At 45.1% G+C, this 18,098-nt stretch overlaps 2 protein-coding genes across 4 annotated transcripts in view; one reads left to right on the top strand and one right to left on the bottom strand.

Annotated features, from left to right (window-relative positions):
• The first annotated feature begins 2,581 nt into the window (after positions 1-2,581).
• Positions 2,582-13,092, top strand: LOC144717823 (protein phosphatase 1 regulatory subunit 14B-like). The gene is made up of 4 exons (XM_078593505.1): positions 2,582-2,912; positions 8,310-8,393; positions 9,048-9,080; positions 9,474-13,092. Exons 1-4 carry the CDS (start codon positions 2,700-2,702, stop codon positions 9,540-9,542), a joined length of 399 nt encoding a protein of 132 aa, XP_078449631.1. The 5' UTR covers positions 2,582-2,699; the 3' UTR covers positions 9,543-13,092.
• The window catches only part of LOC144717822 (MFS-type transporter SLC18B1-like), a 28,722-nt gene continuing 22,892 nt past the window's right edge, over positions 12,269-18,098 (bottom strand). For all 3 annotated transcript variants that reach the window (XM_078593502.1, XM_078593500.1, XM_078593501.1), the window contains one exon: positions 12,269-17,061. In XM_078593502.1, the coding sequence (XP_078449628.1) occupies positions 16,986-17,061 (76 nt within the window). In that variant the 3' untranslated portion in view covers positions 12,269-16,985. The remainder of the gene's footprint in view (positions 17,062-18,098) is intronic.

Below are 18,098 nucleotides of genomic sequence, written 5' to 3'. Positions count from 1 at the left end.
TGGGGCTATCTGAGCATACGCAGGGCTACCTCAGGCAGTCGACAGAGATGCCTGGGCAGTAGGCGGGGCTATCCGATTAATGGGCGGGGCTGCCTGACAAGCGGGCGGAGCTACCTGATTAGTGGGCGGGGCTACCTGGCAAGTGGGTGGGGCTAGCTGATTAATGGGCGGGGCTACCTGGCAAGTGGGCGGGGCTAATTGATTAATGGGCGGGGCTACCTGGCAAGTGGGCGGGGCTATCTGATTAATGGACGGGGCTACCTGGCAAGTTGGCGGGGCTAACTGATTAATGGGCGGGGCTACCTGGCAAGTGGGCGGGGCTAGCTGATTAATGGGCGGGGCTACCTGGCAAGTGGGCGGGGCCACCTGATTAGTGGGCGGGGTCTATAGAGTAGGCGGGGCCACTCTGGAACATGCAAACTCTACATATTACGGTATGCGGATCGGGATCCAACCCACCGCACCTCCTGTATAGCAGGCGAGGGAGATAACATCTCCTAGCCACCGCGGCGCCCCAACATTGTCATCATCATCATCATCCATGATCAAATCCACTGTTGGATTAAGGTCTCTCTTAGGGGCCGTCCATAAATGACGTCACGCGATTTTGGACGATTTTTTACCCCCCCCCTCGTCACACGACGTCACAAAAAGTCAGACCCCCCTCAAATATGACGTCACAAAGCTCTGCTCTCCAACCCCCCCCCCCAAAACCATATTTCCATTTTGAAAATAAAACATGCTTCAAATCGCTGTTAAATGAAGAAACATTTATTAAGAAGTCTATTTAATTAAGTAGAACGTGTTAAATTTCGATTTAAAGCTTTCGTGACTGCAGGGATTCATCTTCTTGGTTCTTTGGGTAAAGTCACGTAGAAGTGAAGTAATGAAATAATAAAAATAAAACATAATAAAATAATTCTCACGACATTTCGGCCACAACGCAAGCAGCCGTCCTCAGGTGACAGACCTGGTTTCACCTGAGGACGGCTGCTTGCGTTGTGGCCGAAACGTCGTGAGAATTATTTTATTGTTTTATTTTTTATCATTTTATTATTTCCCTTCTACGTGACTTTACCGAAAGAACCAAGAATATGAATCCCTGCAGTCACGAAAGCTTTAAATCTAAATTTAAGTAGAACGTGATGCCTATATTTATTTAAAGTAGCGCATTTTTACGTGACGTCACATTTCTCAAACCCCCCCCTCCCCTCGTCACACATCGTCACAAATGTCTGACCCCCCCCCCCCTCTAGGTGCGTGACGTCATTTATGGACGGCCCCTTACACGCCGTCTCTCACTTTAGCCCGGCGTTCAAGTTCAAGTTCATTTATTAGGTATAGCCCTGTGAGCCATTCAGCTCTTGAATCGGGTGCAACCGCAACAAACAAAAAACAAAAACATGAACAAAAAACATCTTAAAGTGAATATGTGACTAAGTGCAAACAGAAAATCCAAGAAAAGACAGCAAAATATTGCAGAAAAAACACCGTACACCAACGCTGTGTGCAAAAATCCCAGTGGGATGCAAGTCAAACAACAACAACAACAACCACAAGACAGCTTAGATTAAGGCCATCAGTCTAACTCTGTACTACAACAAACAAACATGGCTAAACCAATACACTTTTCGAAATCACCAAAATAAAGCCATGAAAGCAATGAAAAAGCAATCATAGGAACTGTGACAGAATTTTCACAATAAATGGCATAAACAACATGTACTACCAAAACCCTGCAGCCATAGCTGGCTGCATGAGTCACTCCACCTTTAAGATCAGCACACTAAATCAAAACACAGGTCATACTTTGTAGCGATCATCCGGAGCGAAACATTTTATTTTAGGTCACTGAATAGCACTGGCAGCTAGGGGTGTACAACTCCTCTAGAGCAGTTTTGAGTGAAGATCTCATAGGTAGTGACTCAAGTTTCAATTTATTGGCTTCGAGACCCTCCGAGCACGTTGCACGCCTCGACTGTGCGCGTCATCGATGACGCAATCACGTACTCGACCGACGCAACGTCATCACGTCACGTGCAGTCACCGCCAGCGCGTTGACGTCACCACCATAACACGCAGCTCACCTGGGCTCCGTTGTGCCGTGTCCACGCGGACCATCAACGTCATTACGCACCATTCGCCAAGCGCTGAGCATCGTCGCGTGACGTCACCACGCAGCGTGCGCGATTGCGTCATCGACAGTGCGGTGTAACGGCTCCTGAGAGCACTCTACCTGGGCTCCGTCGTGACGTAATCACGTAAACGGACGTCGGTGCTGAGCAACGTCGCGTGACGTCACCACGCAGCGCGCGCGATTACGTCACCGCTAGTGCGGTGTAACGGGCTCCTGACAACATTCTACCTGGGTTCCGTCGTGACGTAATCACGTAGACGGACGTCGGCGCCGAGCAACGTCGCGTGACGTCACCACGCAGCGCGCGCGATTACGTCACCGTAAGCGCAGGGCGATCCCTCGCCTGCAACGTACCTGGGTTGCGTCGTGACGTCACCCGCGCTGCGTGCGTCCCCCAACGCTGAGCGTAGCGCGTGACGTCGGCCACGCAAGCGTGCGTGATGACGTCACACCATCGGTTCACCTCGCAGGTGCGAGCCCGAGGAGGAGGTAAGAGACGCACGGAGGCAGCGGCGGCGGCGTTGGCGTTTGACACAGAGAGGACGAAGAGCGGCGACAAACGATGTCGGAGAGCAGCGGGACTCGCGTGTGCTTCGAGGCGGGCGCTGAAGAGGAAGGCGAGTGCGAGGGTGAGGAGGAGGAGGATGCCGGGGCAGGCGCGCCGGGCCGCAGGCAGGGCAAGGTGACGGTGAAGTACAACCGGCGCGAGCTGCAGCGCCGCCTCGACCTGGAGGGCTGGGTGGACGAGAGGCTCACGCAGCTCTACGCCTGCCCCGTGAGTCTCGCTCGCCATGCGCTTCACCTGCCCAACCAACACAGTCCACCACCGGTGTTGGGGCGGGGGGCACCGCCGTACACAATGACCGCGACAGTGGTGAAGTGTGCGGTTACACAAACCCAGTGTGACCGTCACATTTTTTTTTGTTGCGGTGTTTGTTAGTTTGGGTAAAGTTACGTGGGTATAAAGTAAAATAAATAATAACGTAGGTATAAAATAAATAAACACGTAGGTATAAAAGAAAATAAATCATCACATAGGTAAATAAATAAATAAATCGTCACGTAGGTGTAAAATAAAATAAATCATCACGTAGGTAAAAAATAAATCATCACGTAGGTAAAAAATGAAACAAATCATCACGTAGGTATAAAAGAAAATAAATCATCACGTAGGTAAAAAATAAATAATCACGTAGGTATAAAATGAAATAAATAATCACGTAGGTATGAAAGAAATCATCACGTAAGTATAACATAAAATAAATTAAATGAATTGAATCAGTAATTTAATTTATTTCATACCTACGTGACTTTACCCAAACTGACAAACCGAAAGAACCAAAGAGTATGCATCCCTGCAGTCACGAAAACTTCAAATTTAGATTGTTAGTTGTTGGTTAAGGCCGGGAATGAGCGATGCTTAGTACAAGGGGGTGGGTCCAAATGTCTTGTGACACCCCCCCCACGCCCCCTGTTTAATTCACTAAACCGTTATTTTTAAAGTAAGGTTAATTTAAAAGGGCCACTGGAGCCAGTTATCTCTTTCAGAAGCGACCTGGCCACAAATGATAGCTCAGCGAAGCGGTTTATCGCCATGTGGAAATGTATAGCAGCCCAAATACTGTGAACGCGTGGCGATGTAAATTTTAATTGTGGAGGGGAAAACGCCGACCACGGTAAGAGTGAGACACGCAAACTCCAAATATACAGTTTCAATTTCATTCATTTGGTATATCCATCTGAGCCATTCGGCTCTTGTGACGATGCGTGACGAGGGGGGGGGGGAGTTTGAGAAATATGACGTCACGTAACAATGCGCAACTTTAAATAAATATAGACAACACGTTCTACTTCATTAAATATACTTTTTAATACATGTTTTCTCCAACAAGATCAGAGTGCAGCGCCACATTAAATACGCACTAAAATGACAATAGTTTAAAACCATTTGAAGCATGTTTTATATATTTTTTTTGGGGGGGGGCAGAGCTTTGTGACGTCATATTTGAGGGGGGGTCTGACTTTGTGACGTCGTGTGACTAAGGGGGGGGGGTCAAAAACCGCGTGACGTTATTTATGGACGGCCCCATAGGTGCTCGCTAACAACACCAGTCGTCTCGACTGTCGTTTAAACAGTTGATGTGGTCATCTGTGTGACTGTCCAGCTTGTGTGTGTGCCTTTCTACGTGTGCCTCTTGGGTTTTTTGCAGGTACTGTATCACGATAATGAGTGTTCGTGCGTATCCTTGTGTCTGCATTTTGGGGAGCGGTGGCACAGTTGTTAGCGCACTGCGCCGAGTTAAGATTCCCGTTCAAGGCCAACGTTGGTAACAGAGTATATCTGAACCAGATCTGGCCCTCCCCTAGGTCGACTCGGTCTCAAATTATTACCTGGTGCGGTGTCCAAACGGTGAGCGCGTGGTGTTGGCCTCCCCACTTCCTTGTGGGACCTGCCGGTCATCACAGGTGTTCGCTAACAGCACGTGTCCCAAATCGATTGCGAAAAGCTGTATTCATAGGGGGTCTTTGTTTTTGTGCCTGAAGACTGTGTGTGTACTCGTAAATGTCTTTTTTTTGTGAATAAAGTACTTGTGTCTGTTTCTTTACCGTAAACAAAATACATAAACAGTTGCTCCGAGTTATAAAACGCAGGCCCATCGGCTGATGAGCCAAAAAAATTGTAATTCGCATTCCAGCCTAGGATCCCAATGCGCAGGAAACAAAACAGAACCAGGGGCAACCGACCAAAACTAAAGAGGGAATGCCACTTTAAAGAGATGGGTTGTCAAAGCAGACTTAATTATATCTACCGACTCTGATTTCAAGTGGCAAGGCGTTCCATAGCTTGGGGGCCACGCTAACAAAAGCCCGAGCACCAAAAGAGCGCGCAACCTTAGACCTGGGAGTGCCGAGCAGTTGGCGATCAGAAGATATTAAGCACTGGCGGAGCCGGTGGGGTGGCACGTGCCCCCCCACCCCACCCATGATCAAATCGAAATCCCTAATTTCCATCGGATCATTGGGGTTTATTAGTAATAAATCGGCATTTTGCGACCCCTACTGCCACTGTGTAGCATATTATAACGTGCCAGGGCCTCTATGAGATGATAGGACAATAGTCTGAGTCCATAATTGGCAATAAGTAACGGCAAAGCGGTTATAAGTGACTCGTTGTGCGCAGTTGCGTATACAGTAAACGACTTCCCTGAAGGCATCAACACCTTCAGCGAGCGTGATGCCAATCACACAACGCGGTTCGAATTCGACCCTCGATCGATGGCAGCGCCATCGCCGCACACGCGTCGAATAAAAAGCAAGGGACAAGTCCTTACTGACTAACAACTCCTCTATCATTTTTCATTGCTGGAGGGGTTGCCCCCCCTACCTGAAAATCCTGGCTCCGCCATTGTTTTTAAGAACCTTGATGGATATATAAATGTATCAGTTCCCCGCAATTAATGTGGGGTGAGCCCTTTTAAAGCCTTATATTATTTCCCCTCAGTTCACAAAGACAGTGGCATGGCAAATTGTACACTTAATTACTATGTTCAATTTTTATACCGGTTAAAGAACCGTATACATTTTGGACTTATAAAAATCAATTGTCACCGATAATTTCATTGAGAAGGGTAGCCCATTCATTACGACGCTATACAAGTGAAGACTAGATGGCCAGTTATGGTGCACTTCATCATTCCTTTACAGGTCTTATACAAGCTACACAATTGGGCTATTCCGTGGCTACACGCAGTGGCCTGCACATGCAAATAATCTCGGTATCTTTAACCTCCGCTTTACTGCCGAACGGCGGTGCTTTTGACAAATACGCCAGTGGCTGTGTTTAAATTTAGAGACGTACAAAGTTCAAGTTCATTTATTAGGTATAGCCCTGTGAGCCATTCGGCTCGTGAATCGGGTGCAACCGCAACAAACAAAAACATGAACAAAAAACATCTTAAAGTGACTATGTGACTAAGTACAAACAGAAAATACAAGAAAAGACAGCAAAACATTGCAGAAAAAAATCACCGTACACCAACGCTGTGTGCAAAAATCCCAGTTGGATGCAAGTCAAACAACCAACAACAACCACAAGACAACTTAGATTAAGGCCATCAGTCTAACTCTGTACTACAACAAACAAACATGGCTAAACCAATACACTTTTCGAAATCACCAAAATAAGCCATGAAAGCAATGAAACAGTGATCATAGGAACTGTGACGGAATTTTCACAATAAATGGCATGCGCATCTCAAAGTCAGCTGGCTACAATTTACTTACGGTAAGCCTGATTCGATGTAAATGTAAGACTAATTGATTTGTGTCTCAATAGCAAATCGAAGTCAAGTAAAATACACCAAGGTCTTGCATATTTTTTGGAGATCCACAGCTGCACTTACATGAATTACACGTATTTGTATAACTTGGGCTCTTTGTAAACGTTTGTCTATGTGGAGACATTAACACGAGCAGCGGAAACATGGCAAGTAATTGTATGTAACCCTGTTGAAGTGAATGAGAGCAGTATTGACTTAGAATCCATAAAAACTCTTACCGTGTGAGCATTTCTTTGAGAGCAGTTTGGAAGTTGAATAATTGAATGCATGGATTGTATGACTTTGTGTGGCCATTCTGGGTTAAAGTGCAACCGTGGTTCACTGCTTCTCATTACGGTGCTGAGTTTTGTTGCGTTCCGATGCAAACATTTCAAAACAAACTTCATGTGGAATGGATCAAGAAAGATTCGATACTCCAGATCATGATACACGCATCATATTTACCGTTTAAGAACCGTCCTTTGCGATTCGTATATGTTGCGTGTGATGGGTTAATGTCACCCCTCGAGCCAAAATATAATTTAGCAAATATTTGACAATCATTCACAACCCTTTTGTAAATCCAGCACTGGATGAAAGCCTTCCGAGGCTGTGTCGGTCATAGGGGTGGTGTTTGAACGTAGATCACCAAGCCAGTCGGTGTGAAATTGAAAGGAATTGATTTAGATATCACTCGCCACTTGTGTCAGCCGTAACCGACAATCAAACTCTGATCATTGTGGCTGGGGTGAATATTTACAAAACACCGTCTTAATATGTCATGATCTTTCAACCTTAAACGTGTTCGGAGTAGGTACGATGCAAGTCTGCGTGATTACTTCATGAAACATTCACGATAGATTTTCTCACGCGATTGGACGTACAATTCGCCATGCAACTGACGTGGTTGTATATCGGGCTTTTAAATGACCCTTGCGCTCGAAGTGGCAAGTGTTGTAATCCACCCCACTTTGGATTGGCCATGGCTTCCTTGAAAAGCTTTACAGCCCCAGTTAATGTGTTTGCAGTGCTTATTACGGCTGTATCTATGCCCCCCTCCATCATAACGTCACTTGTTACTTCAATGTCAACACTTAGTCCACTGTTCACTTCTTTTTTATGGCCTCGTGGTTCATATTGCATTGAAAGTGACTGCAGTATTTTTTTTACGAAGAAATCACAAAGAGCGTTGCACATGAATCAGAAATCACAGATTTTTACACACAAGATGGAACGTGTGTATCGTCGATGTCAAAATTATCGTATCTGGTCAATTGCCCCATTTCATAATCACCCAGGCAATATTATCACGAGACCCTAGTAAAGGCGCCATGATACTTCGCTTGTTATGAAATATGTGGCATTTGATTATCTTACGTAGGGCTTTGTTGAGCGGAGCCTTGATAAGTTCAGCGAGTTTAATGGGTGCCTCGGTAACCTCGTTTTTGCCTGTGTTGAATTGTATTCTGACCATATTCAGTTGTGAGTGGTGGAGGGGGCAGTGCAGAAAAATCCACTGGAGTGCCTGGAAAAACCCCACTCAAATTTCACACATATTGATCATAAACTATTAAACTCTTGAAACCATTTTTATTTTAACAGGCAAGACCCACCAAGCTATATAACTCGTTTTCGGAAGCGACCTGGCCACAAATTATAGCTCAATGAAGTGACGTGCAAATTTATAAACTACTTAAGCCACTCTTGCCTTTCAGACACTGCATTTTCCATGCAGTGTCTCACTTTGTAGGAGGTAAAGGTAAAACGGAATTCGCAAAACACCCCAGGGGGGCAATACTTTCCTAACAAAGGACTCGCGACTCAATGAGGCTTTCCTCCTGTGTGCGCTGCAGGAGGAAGAGATGCCAGAGCTGGAAATTGACATCGACCATCTCCTGGAGCTCAACACGGATGAGGAGAGGGCGGAGCAGCTACGGGTGAGCTCATTGGAGTAACAACAACTACTTGAATTACTACTACCAGTAATGCTCAGCAAACCACCACTAACTAACTACGGTGGTCACATGGCCTAGTGGCGGCCCTCATTAATACTCTACTTTATAGTTGAAATGCTACGTGGCGTGTGCATCATAGTGGACGTTAAAGATCATGTGAGCTGGCGTCATGGTGTGACGTCTTCATCGCCCCTATAACTTGTCAGGACCCTCCTGAAAAAGAGTCACGCGACTCAGGCTTTCCTGGGTAAACGAGCATAATAAATACAACAGCATAATAAATACAACAGCATAATAAATACAACAGCATAATAAATACAACAGCTATTAATGCTGTCTTTATCACACTTTACGAGCAACCACTATTTGATCTGGTGCGGCAGTTGAAACGATGGACAAGTTTCTTTCAGCCTATCCTTGGATAGGCAGGCCCCCATCATAGAGATGTGCAGTTTATGTTGGGATTCATGACTGACAAGGAAGCTCCTTAAAAAGTATGAGCGTGGATATATTTTTTGTTTCAATGGACTCGCATACAGAATTAGCAGTCAATATTGACAAGTGTTCACGTGCACTGTTCTTGTAAAAAAAGCCAAATTCACGTTTTTTATGAATATATTTTTTATGCCATTCCAGGAAATCTTACAGGCATGCGCCAACAGCCCAGAGGTGAGTTTAAACGTAGCCTTTTGCGAACAATATCCGTGAGGTTTTTGGGTTACATTTGCGTACTCCAATGGTAAATGTTGTGAGTTTACTCCCCAACACACCGGTGTGCTGAACTAGTAACGAATAGGCATGTTTTGTTTACGTGACAAACCTTACTAATTGGCTATATCGGGTGGTGGCGGGTTTAACGATGCATTTATATTTACACGATCGCACCCAGAAATCTATACTATGGAGCCCAGAGGTAAGTGCCACCTTGCTATTCGATATGTTGATGCCCCCCAGGGGCACAAGGAAGCCGCAGACAATGACTGGAACTGATAACTAATATGAAATCACGACACAGCCGTCTCGTGCTCGCGCGGACGTAGAAACTAATGTGCCTCATTGCAGGGGTTCATCGCGGATCTGCTGTCGAGCCTCAAAGGGATGAAGAAACTCAACAACGGCAGTCGGAAGTGATGGCTCCGTGGGCTTCTACGGTCAAGCAGCTCACCCCCAGACTACAAGAAGCCTTTCATTAATGCGAATGACGAACTCGTTGGGCGAATGGGCTTTTACAAGTAACCGGAGTTGTCGCTTTAGTGGCTGGAAACTATGCAAACCCCGCAAGTCTGGCATGCGAGAGGTGCCTTTTTGTTACCTGAGCTTGTGCTTCGTGTGCGTTGTGAGCCTTGGGTTTCGCACGCCGGCTAAGGGAGAGCATGCTGGGTCCCGTGATATGCGTTCCAAAGCAGTGGGGTATCCTTGAACATCGGTCTTTGGGGCTCAGAAATATTAATGCGGTAGTTACACTTTTGCATTTTGCAACGGTGGTTTTAACGTTTTGGTTCGGTCACAGCACGGAATAGACAATTGTGTAGCACGTGGAGCTGAGCCGTCTCGAGCAGAACGTATACATTTGTAACTGGTTAACGTTAATGAATAATAAATCCGTTTTAACGACACTCGGACAACGGTAATGGTACGCAAGTTACTTAATCGTGTTACAAAATGCATAGCTTTAAGTGAGACCGAAATCTTTTACGTTTAGCAGCAGGTAGCAATGTGTGCGATGGCTTTTCGTGTTAAATGCATGTCGGTGTTGACTTGTGTCGATTGGTCTTTATAACGTAACGATGTGCGCATGACCCCGAGACCAGATGTGTGGTTCCACGGTGGGGATCTGCCTCACCACGTGGCAACGATCACGTGGTGCAGTCTCGCGAGGTTGTACAGTAAAACCTTGGATTGCGAGTAACTTGGTCTGCAAGTGTTTTGCAAGGCGAGTAATTTTTTTAAAATAAATATTAATTTGATAAACGAGCGAGGTCTTGCAATACGAGTAGTACGTATACGCTTTGTCTGCCGAGTGTCACGTGATCACAACTGATATACGAGTGCTTTGGATTACAAACACGTTTCCGGAACGAATTATGCTCGCGATCCAAGGTTTTGCTGTACTCCTCTTACCTCCACTAGAGTAGTGGTGATGATGGCGATGATTGGAAACTCTGCTGCATTTTTTAATTGAGCTGTGCCCCCAGCGAGTGGGAACAAATATGACCCAATCAACTTCAATGCTTCTATGCTTCTCATATCTTGGGAGCTGAATAGAGTTGAGCCTGGTTAATATTTGACATGGATGGACTACATCAGGGTTTTCCAGGTGTTGTTGGCTTGGGGCTGTGAGATCGTCAGGAGTTGGCAGTGTTTTATATCCTTGTATAACATTCCCTGTTGGTTTTCTGGTGGTTTTTTCCCTACATGCCACTCAATCATTTATGGAACTGGCCAAACATCCCAATGGAGGACCCTCCTGTAAAATGTCCATAGTGGTTAAGATCTTCTTGGGTAAAATATTGGCATGAGTACATTTAAAAATATCATCTGTTTTGTCATTCCCAGCCACTAAAGCCGGTGGCTGCCTGTAATGTGATGCAGAGGCCTGCACTGACGTTTATTCATTGTGCATGTTGGATATATATGTCATGGAAAGGCCCACACATTTTAAAGAGGTGCAACGAGTAAGCACGGCAAAGTCCCGCGGACACTAATCACAAGGCATCAAGTCTGCATTAACCACGCGTGCATGTGGTAAAAAAAACTCAAACAAATATGCGTTGATAATGTATGCACTCTCCATGCAACTGGTTGGGTCTGCACTGGCGGCAGCCCCTTTTATGTCCAAAGGCCGCCCAAAGGCGAGCAGTTACAAGGAGTAAGCAAACACCAAAGCATTCATAGCTGGGGTTAAGCAATTATAGCTATCAGGACCCCCTTTCACCAGTATAAATACTCCTGTACAGCAGCAAGGGTAAATCGATTTTTTATTTTATGATTTTATGTCTTGATACTATTAACTACTTTTATTTTACCAGCAAAGGCCCACTGAGCTATATAGCTATTTTTCAGAAGCGACCTGGCCACAAATGATAGCTCAACGAAGTGGCTTATCATGTGGAACTGTACAGCAGCCAAATACTCTAAACGCATGTTTCTAAATGTAGAGGGGAAAACCTGGAGGACCCAGAGAAACAGCCACGCGACCACGGGGAGAACATGCTAACCCCAAATATCCAGGCATGAGGGTTGGGATTGAACCCACGACCTATACAACAGGCAAGGTAATTAACATCTCGCCACCGTGGCATACTGGAGAAAGGGTCCCATAATTACGAGCAGTCCTTGTTGACACGTACCTAGGCTATGTCCTGAGCTTTCTCACAAGTTTGAAGAATTGTTCATGAGAAAAACAACTTTAAAGTTGTGATCAGGCATAATTTGTACTGTATTACAATGCATGGAGGCGATGTTACGACATTGTTATAATGGTACGCAGAGGTGTAATGTCAGTTCCTTTTAATTAATGAAGCTTTAAACTCGTGTCAGACAGCCCAGGGTACATAGGCAAAGTCAATATATACCAGTTGGGTTTTTTGTTGTGTAAACAATAAAACAGGTTCCTGCTCTTAGATAATTCGAGCATGTTTTTATGAATACTGTGACCTATATCTTGTGGTTTACTTAAAATAATACATAGATGTACTGCAAACTGACTATGGAAAATATACAGACAATATCCATTTAGTGTACGTTTGCTGTAGATTACAATCCTTCGGCTGTGGTTGAAATTAATGTTTCCCTTAGATCTAGGCTATACCGACGAATTGTAATTGATACGACTTCTTGAATGATATACACGGGTGAGACTTTAAAACATTTTACTGGCATTCTGCAAAATTGCAATGTGGCAAGAGATACTGAAACGGACTTATATTCATATTTGTTCGATGTAAGACGAGTATACAATTATCCGTAATGCAAATTACATTTAAGGTGCGAGCAATGGGGCAGTAGATCACACAGCGCTATCGACCTGGTGCCCAAGTTCAATCTCTGGCCATGGCTTACATTCGTCATGAGTGACATGAACCAGGCCTGCAAACCCCTCCCAATGCACCGGGCTAATGAAGATTTGAAAGGTCGGCGACCGTTCCCTGGTTGATAATATGCAATTGTTTAATTTATATCTACAAGTATATCACCTCTGATTGCCGGCCATTGCCTATCAGCTTTGGTGCTGGGCACCTGCGAAAGAGCTTCATAGCATCGTGGGTTCCAGTACAAAACACATTCCTGCGGAGGGAGCTGGTAGGAACGTTGGGTTGCTCGGTCAATGGCCAGGGTCAACGGCGGCGTGGTGTATTCCGCAAATATGTCCGACTGAGGGCGGGCACAAGCCGGCGTGAGTAGGTTAAACGTTGAGTTTTAGCATCGCGGGTTCCAGTACAAATAACGTGTCTGTGTACACGACTTTGCATTGCACCTCACCAAATCGCTCCCCATGTGTGGCTTCGCTTCACGAGCCACCTGCTCTCAATAGTGCACGTGGACATTCATTCAATGCGAGTAACACTGCCCCCCCCCCATTTGTTGGGGGGTGTCCGGTGTTGTATTTCACTCATTCATTCTCGGTTTGTGTTGCATCGTCCCATTTTTTTTATTTATGCAATAAATCACTCTACTCGTGCTTCTGTTTGATCTCATGGACATATTTAATGTGCTTTTTAACGTAGTACAGTTCAGGACTGCCGAGTTTAGCTTGGTGCTATGCATACTGAAGTTTAATTTAGTTGCAGCAGCAGATGTATGTGTGCGAAGCCAGATACCGACCGACACAAACCAACACACTTCATTGTACCCGACCACCGTCTAATCAATGCTTTACATCATAAACCACGTGAAAATATCGAATACCCCTTTATAAATCTAACATTCTATGAGGTAGGTATTACGTGTCGTTAACACCCTTAAAAACTCGGCGCGCACAACGACTTCGTATCACGTTCACGCGATGCGAAGCGTTTAGAGGCCGTACAATACCACGGGTAAAGACACAATTACAAAAGAGAAAAAGAAGCAGACACGCATGGTGACCAACGAAAGAATGGGTGCCACATTTTAAATGTACGGTCAATTGTTTGCTTTGCATAGCAGCTGCACCGATTTAAGAGATCGTCAGCACTTCTGATGCCCCGCTGCCACAAAATATGCCGAGGATTTTTTTTGTAATAACCATTTTCATTTATACACCTTCGAAACGTCAAGTGTTTCTCGGCTTCACCGGTGGATCTCACCATTTTTTGCAGACAACCGCTCAATTGCCAACGAAAAAAAAGCCCAAATCAAATCAATAGATATTTTTTGCTCAATTAAAATGTGGAGTGGATAAAACACACCGCATCGTTAAGCCGTGTTACGTGCACTGCAAAAAAAATTCAAGAGTTTAATTCCTGGCCCCTGCGAATATTAGTAGCAACCGATATCTGAACTGGTTCTGGGTTCTGGCCCCAAACCCCTTCCTCGCTCCCCACTGCACCACAATCCCACACCGACCAGTGTGGAGAAGTATGGTCAAGCAATCTGCACGCCCGAGACGGCACTGGGAGGGCCCCTTCATGCATCAGTGGAGCGGCGGCGACAGGGCTGAACATTATTTTGCAATGCAGAGCACATTTGACCTGGAAGTTGCTTGTGTAAGGCTTTTGTGCAAGGCTCTACGGCTACTCCGGCGTCATGCAAGATCATTTTTAATACGAAATCGTCCAAGAGTTTCGAAGAGCCGTCCGTTGAGAAATTAAGGCTAAGGTCATAGGCAATGTGTTTTTGAACCTATACAAGTTTGAGTGCCACGATTTTAATGATATCCTTATTGGCAAATCTGCGATGCAGTATATTTACATAAACCCCTGTGAAACCCAAGGCGTCAGGCTAATTGCCTTTTAACTATCCCACAAGAACAAGAATTGGAGTAGGTGACAAAGCCTTTGCCGTTGTAACGGTTTGAAACAACCTTGTTACCTCCCCCTTAGTTTCGTAAATCTTCATTGAACAAAATATCCTGGAGAAAGATTAGTTCTGGATACAACCCACAGTTGAAAATGTAATTTTGTTTACTTTGATCCTTGCCTGTGTACCGATAGTCACATCTAAATGTGCGTGGTTTGGGACAGTTTTTGTTATTGTTGCCTTGCCCAAGATTGCATTTCGTGTTACAAAAATCCGCAGTAATTTATGTACTTTTGCAATTTCTAGTTACATCCTTAGATTTATTTTCAGTGACTTGCTTACTTTTCCTATAATTTGCACTCCGTGTTGTTGTATTGTTTGTTGTTGTAACTTTCTGACCCGCCCCCTTCTGGACATCTGTAAAAAAAAGTGCCTCATAGCTCATCGGATTCCTTCAGGATAAAGATTCTGATTGAATAAAAAAGTAAAGCGTACTATTAACAGACGTCCCTTTCCCAAAAATGTTGAATAGAGTAATATAATTTAGATTTATCAAACGCTTACGTGTTTGTATCGAGACGCACAGCTAAGCAAACAACGCAGTGCCTTGTAAGCTTATCCAATGATCTCTAACCGGGTTAACACACAACCTTGAGCTTGAACCGGGTTCTCGTAATGTAGCTCAGTGGGGGCCATACCCAGTTAAATAACCGACGACTAAAATATTTGTAAACATATCTGCGGACAAACGGTTTGGTGTTTACGAAGGGACACGCAACCCAAAATATGGGTCTCGGGTACACGTAACCAAGGACGCGTGCCTTGGGCTGTTTGAAGCTTCTGGGTAATTACTCTAAAGTTACCGTTCCTAACGCGGCTCTCGTGACATTACCACATTGACATATTACACTTCACGTTAGCGAGGAGGACAGCCATACGGGATCTTGCTCATGCCACAGCTGGCCTCAAGGATCGAGGGACGCTCAAGTGGGTGTCTTGGCCAGACGTCTTTGAAGACGTGGCAGTACCCACACTTTACCCCACCACACGTGGCCTGGGCCGACTGGTGCATCCATTAATACCGCTGGGTGGACAGAGGCGGGGTTAATTAAGTTGTCTCATCGTTTGAACCGCCGTGCCGGACGATTGAACCGGCAACGTCGAGGTTGCCAAGCCCAGTTGCACTACCCACTGAACTACGGCAGCATCCACGATTCATCGTAGGGCACGTAGTGATTCAACAGTGACATCTCACCGGTGCTGTCATGAGCTGCGTGACAAGCACTATAAAGTCTGTGTTTTCTCAGAAACAAAGATTCAAGCTAGTGTTGGATAGCCCACGACACAACCTGGATTGCTTAAGTACGTGAAAGCCGATTAACTTCTGATAATTTCTCTAAACGTAACGGCAATGGAGCCTATAGCGATCGAACGTGAACGGGAGGAAGAAAAAAATGAACGTTTTATTTTACTGGGAAAGGCCCACTGAGCTTTCTAGCTCTTTATCAGAATCGACCTGGCCACCAATGATAGCTCGGCAAAGTGGCTTATCACTTAAACGCATGTTTTTAAATGTGGAGGGAAAAACCGGAGGACCCGGAGAAAAATACACACAATCACGGGGAGAACACGCACACTCCAAATATACAGGCGTTAGGGTCAGGATCGAACCCATGACCTGTATACCAGGCGAAGTAGTTAACATCTCACCACCCTAGCACCTCAAGTGCACAGCAAAACGGGCATATGCTAAAGACGGCTGGACGTGCACACACCCATTCCAAATACCAAAGACACAACACACCCACGCACCACCTTCTTGGCCACACTCGTGATAAACCACGACTATAATTATTCCTCTGTTACAAAACTACAACATCTCTGATACGGCATGATTGAGCGATAAAAGTGCTGTAAAAATCAGAAAACACAAGCGCTTGTTATTTCTCGAGTCTTCCTGGGCCTTCGATGGTGAAGTGGCCACCGTGAAAAATAGAGTGGAGCCATAGGTTTAAAAAAAAAACGTTAAACTCGCCGAGAATGAACATGCAACTGAACTGTTAAGGAGGCAGGGAAAGTAGGACAGTAACAAGTTCTGCGCATATTTTCGCGAAATGGGGCATTTAACGATACCTCAATTCATAAATAAAATACTCTCACATTCACATGATATGTGACTAATAGCATTCCACGTTTACTATTTATACAAACTATATGTAATTGATACGTTAATTAACTGTGTAGGCAAACTGAGTAAACGCAATTCAGCAAACTGCAGAAAAATGTACGAGAAGCAATACAAGTGACGGTGCAACAATAACTCTATTTCATCAAATCGCTTTGGAGGGATGAGCAAACGCTTCACCACGACCGTATTTCCCTTAAGTCTCACTTGTACAGAAAACGGACTTGAGATTGACTGAAGCTAGTGGAGGTATGCGCAGAGTAAAACAAAAAATCCATGGCTCCACTCTTTTTCACGACTGCATTTCATACACATTCGGAAAGGCCCGACTCTCCGACATTCGTGTTTCCTGCTTGTCCCAGCGTTCTGCCCGCAGTGGAAGCGTTTCCCCGTTGCCCGCCTCCACACGCGTCCACTCCCTCCCTCTCTCTCTGCCCATCCATCGTGGCTCAGCGTGGAGTCTCGGAGAGCAGGGGCCTGGTCTCATCGGCCGAAGGCTCGTTCCGCTCCTGAGCCTCACGGTGTCTGGTGACGGGTGGGGGGGGGCAGTCAGAGGGCAGGTAGCATTCAACTCGTAGTTAACCCTTTCGCATTCAGATTACGTGAGTATTTCCCGGAGCGGAATCGGAAGAAAAACTTAAATATTCTGGCTAATCACCGGATGAAGGGTGTTGAAATCATACTCTTTGGTTTCTTCGGTAAAGTCACGTAGGTTAAAAAAGAAAACAGATAAATAAAATCACGACGTTTCGGAGGAAACACAAGCTTCTGTCTTCAGGTGGAACCGTCGTTGTTGTAATCACCAGCAAAACATCATACTCGAATTGTAAGTGTTGTGGGGTTACTCTCCAACATGCCGGTGTGCTGAACTAGTATCGAATTGGCACGTTCTGTTTACGTGACAAACACTAATTGGCTGTGTCGGGTGGTGGCGGGTTTAACGACACATTGATATTTAGGCAATCTAACCCAACAAAAAAAACTTTATTTTGGATAAAATAACTTTATCGGTACGTCTTCAGGTCATTTTCAGGTTGGAAGATGCACCGATGCTCCCAGAAGGCCAGGCTGGAGGGCATGTGGCACAGTTTGGCACCAGCTATCATATAATTGTGGTCGTGTCACTGCAGTTCTCGGCGGTGAGAACAATGTCTTTAAAAACAACGGCGCTATGCAACTCTCAAAGTAAAATTAACGCTAACCACTTGCGCGCTCTGCGATGTGGCGGTGAACGGGACACCCACTCTGCAACTTGCAGACATCTCGGAAGGGGCAAGAGTGACTTATCACGTCACTTGCGATGGCATCCCACATATATCGTCGCCCATTTACATATCAGTACAATAGTGCCCTTTTATCCGTCTAATGCTTCTGTTAAGTGTAGCTGTATGATGATCGATCAGTCTAAAGATATTCTGCCCAGCCGACTTATGCTACAGGGAAATTATTATTTGATGGTGATTAAAGTTTGTGCATTATCATCTGTTTCTCGTGTGATAATTGTTTTTGCCTTCATTTATACGCTTTTAATTGCTTTACTATATTTTTACTATATTTTCTTC

This window comes from Lampetra planeri, chromosome 4, assembly GCF_965212315.1.
Source record: "Lampetra planeri chromosome 4, kcLamPlan1.2.h2, whole genome shotgun sequence".
NCBI classification, from domain to species: Eukaryota; Metazoa; Chordata; class Hyperoartia; order Petromyzontiformes; family Petromyzontidae; genus Lampetra; species Lampetra planeri.
This window is presented reverse-complemented; position numbering and strand designations above follow the sequence as displayed.

Bases quoted from the DNA above. Each gene is read 5' to 3' on its own strand.
- LOC144717823 (XM_078593505.1), top strand. From the start codon at position 2,700: ATGTCGGAGAGCAGCGGGACTCGCGTGTGCTTCGAGGCGGGCGCTGAA. The intron at 2,913-8,309 runs GTGAGTCTCGCT...TGTGCGCTGCAG, and splicing joins CGCAGCTCTACGCCTGCCCC to GAGGAAGAGATGCCAGAGCT. The intron at 8,394-9,047 runs GTGAGCTCATTG...ATGCCATTCCAG, and splicing joins AGAGGGCGGAGCAGCTACGG to GAAATCTTACAGGCATGCGC.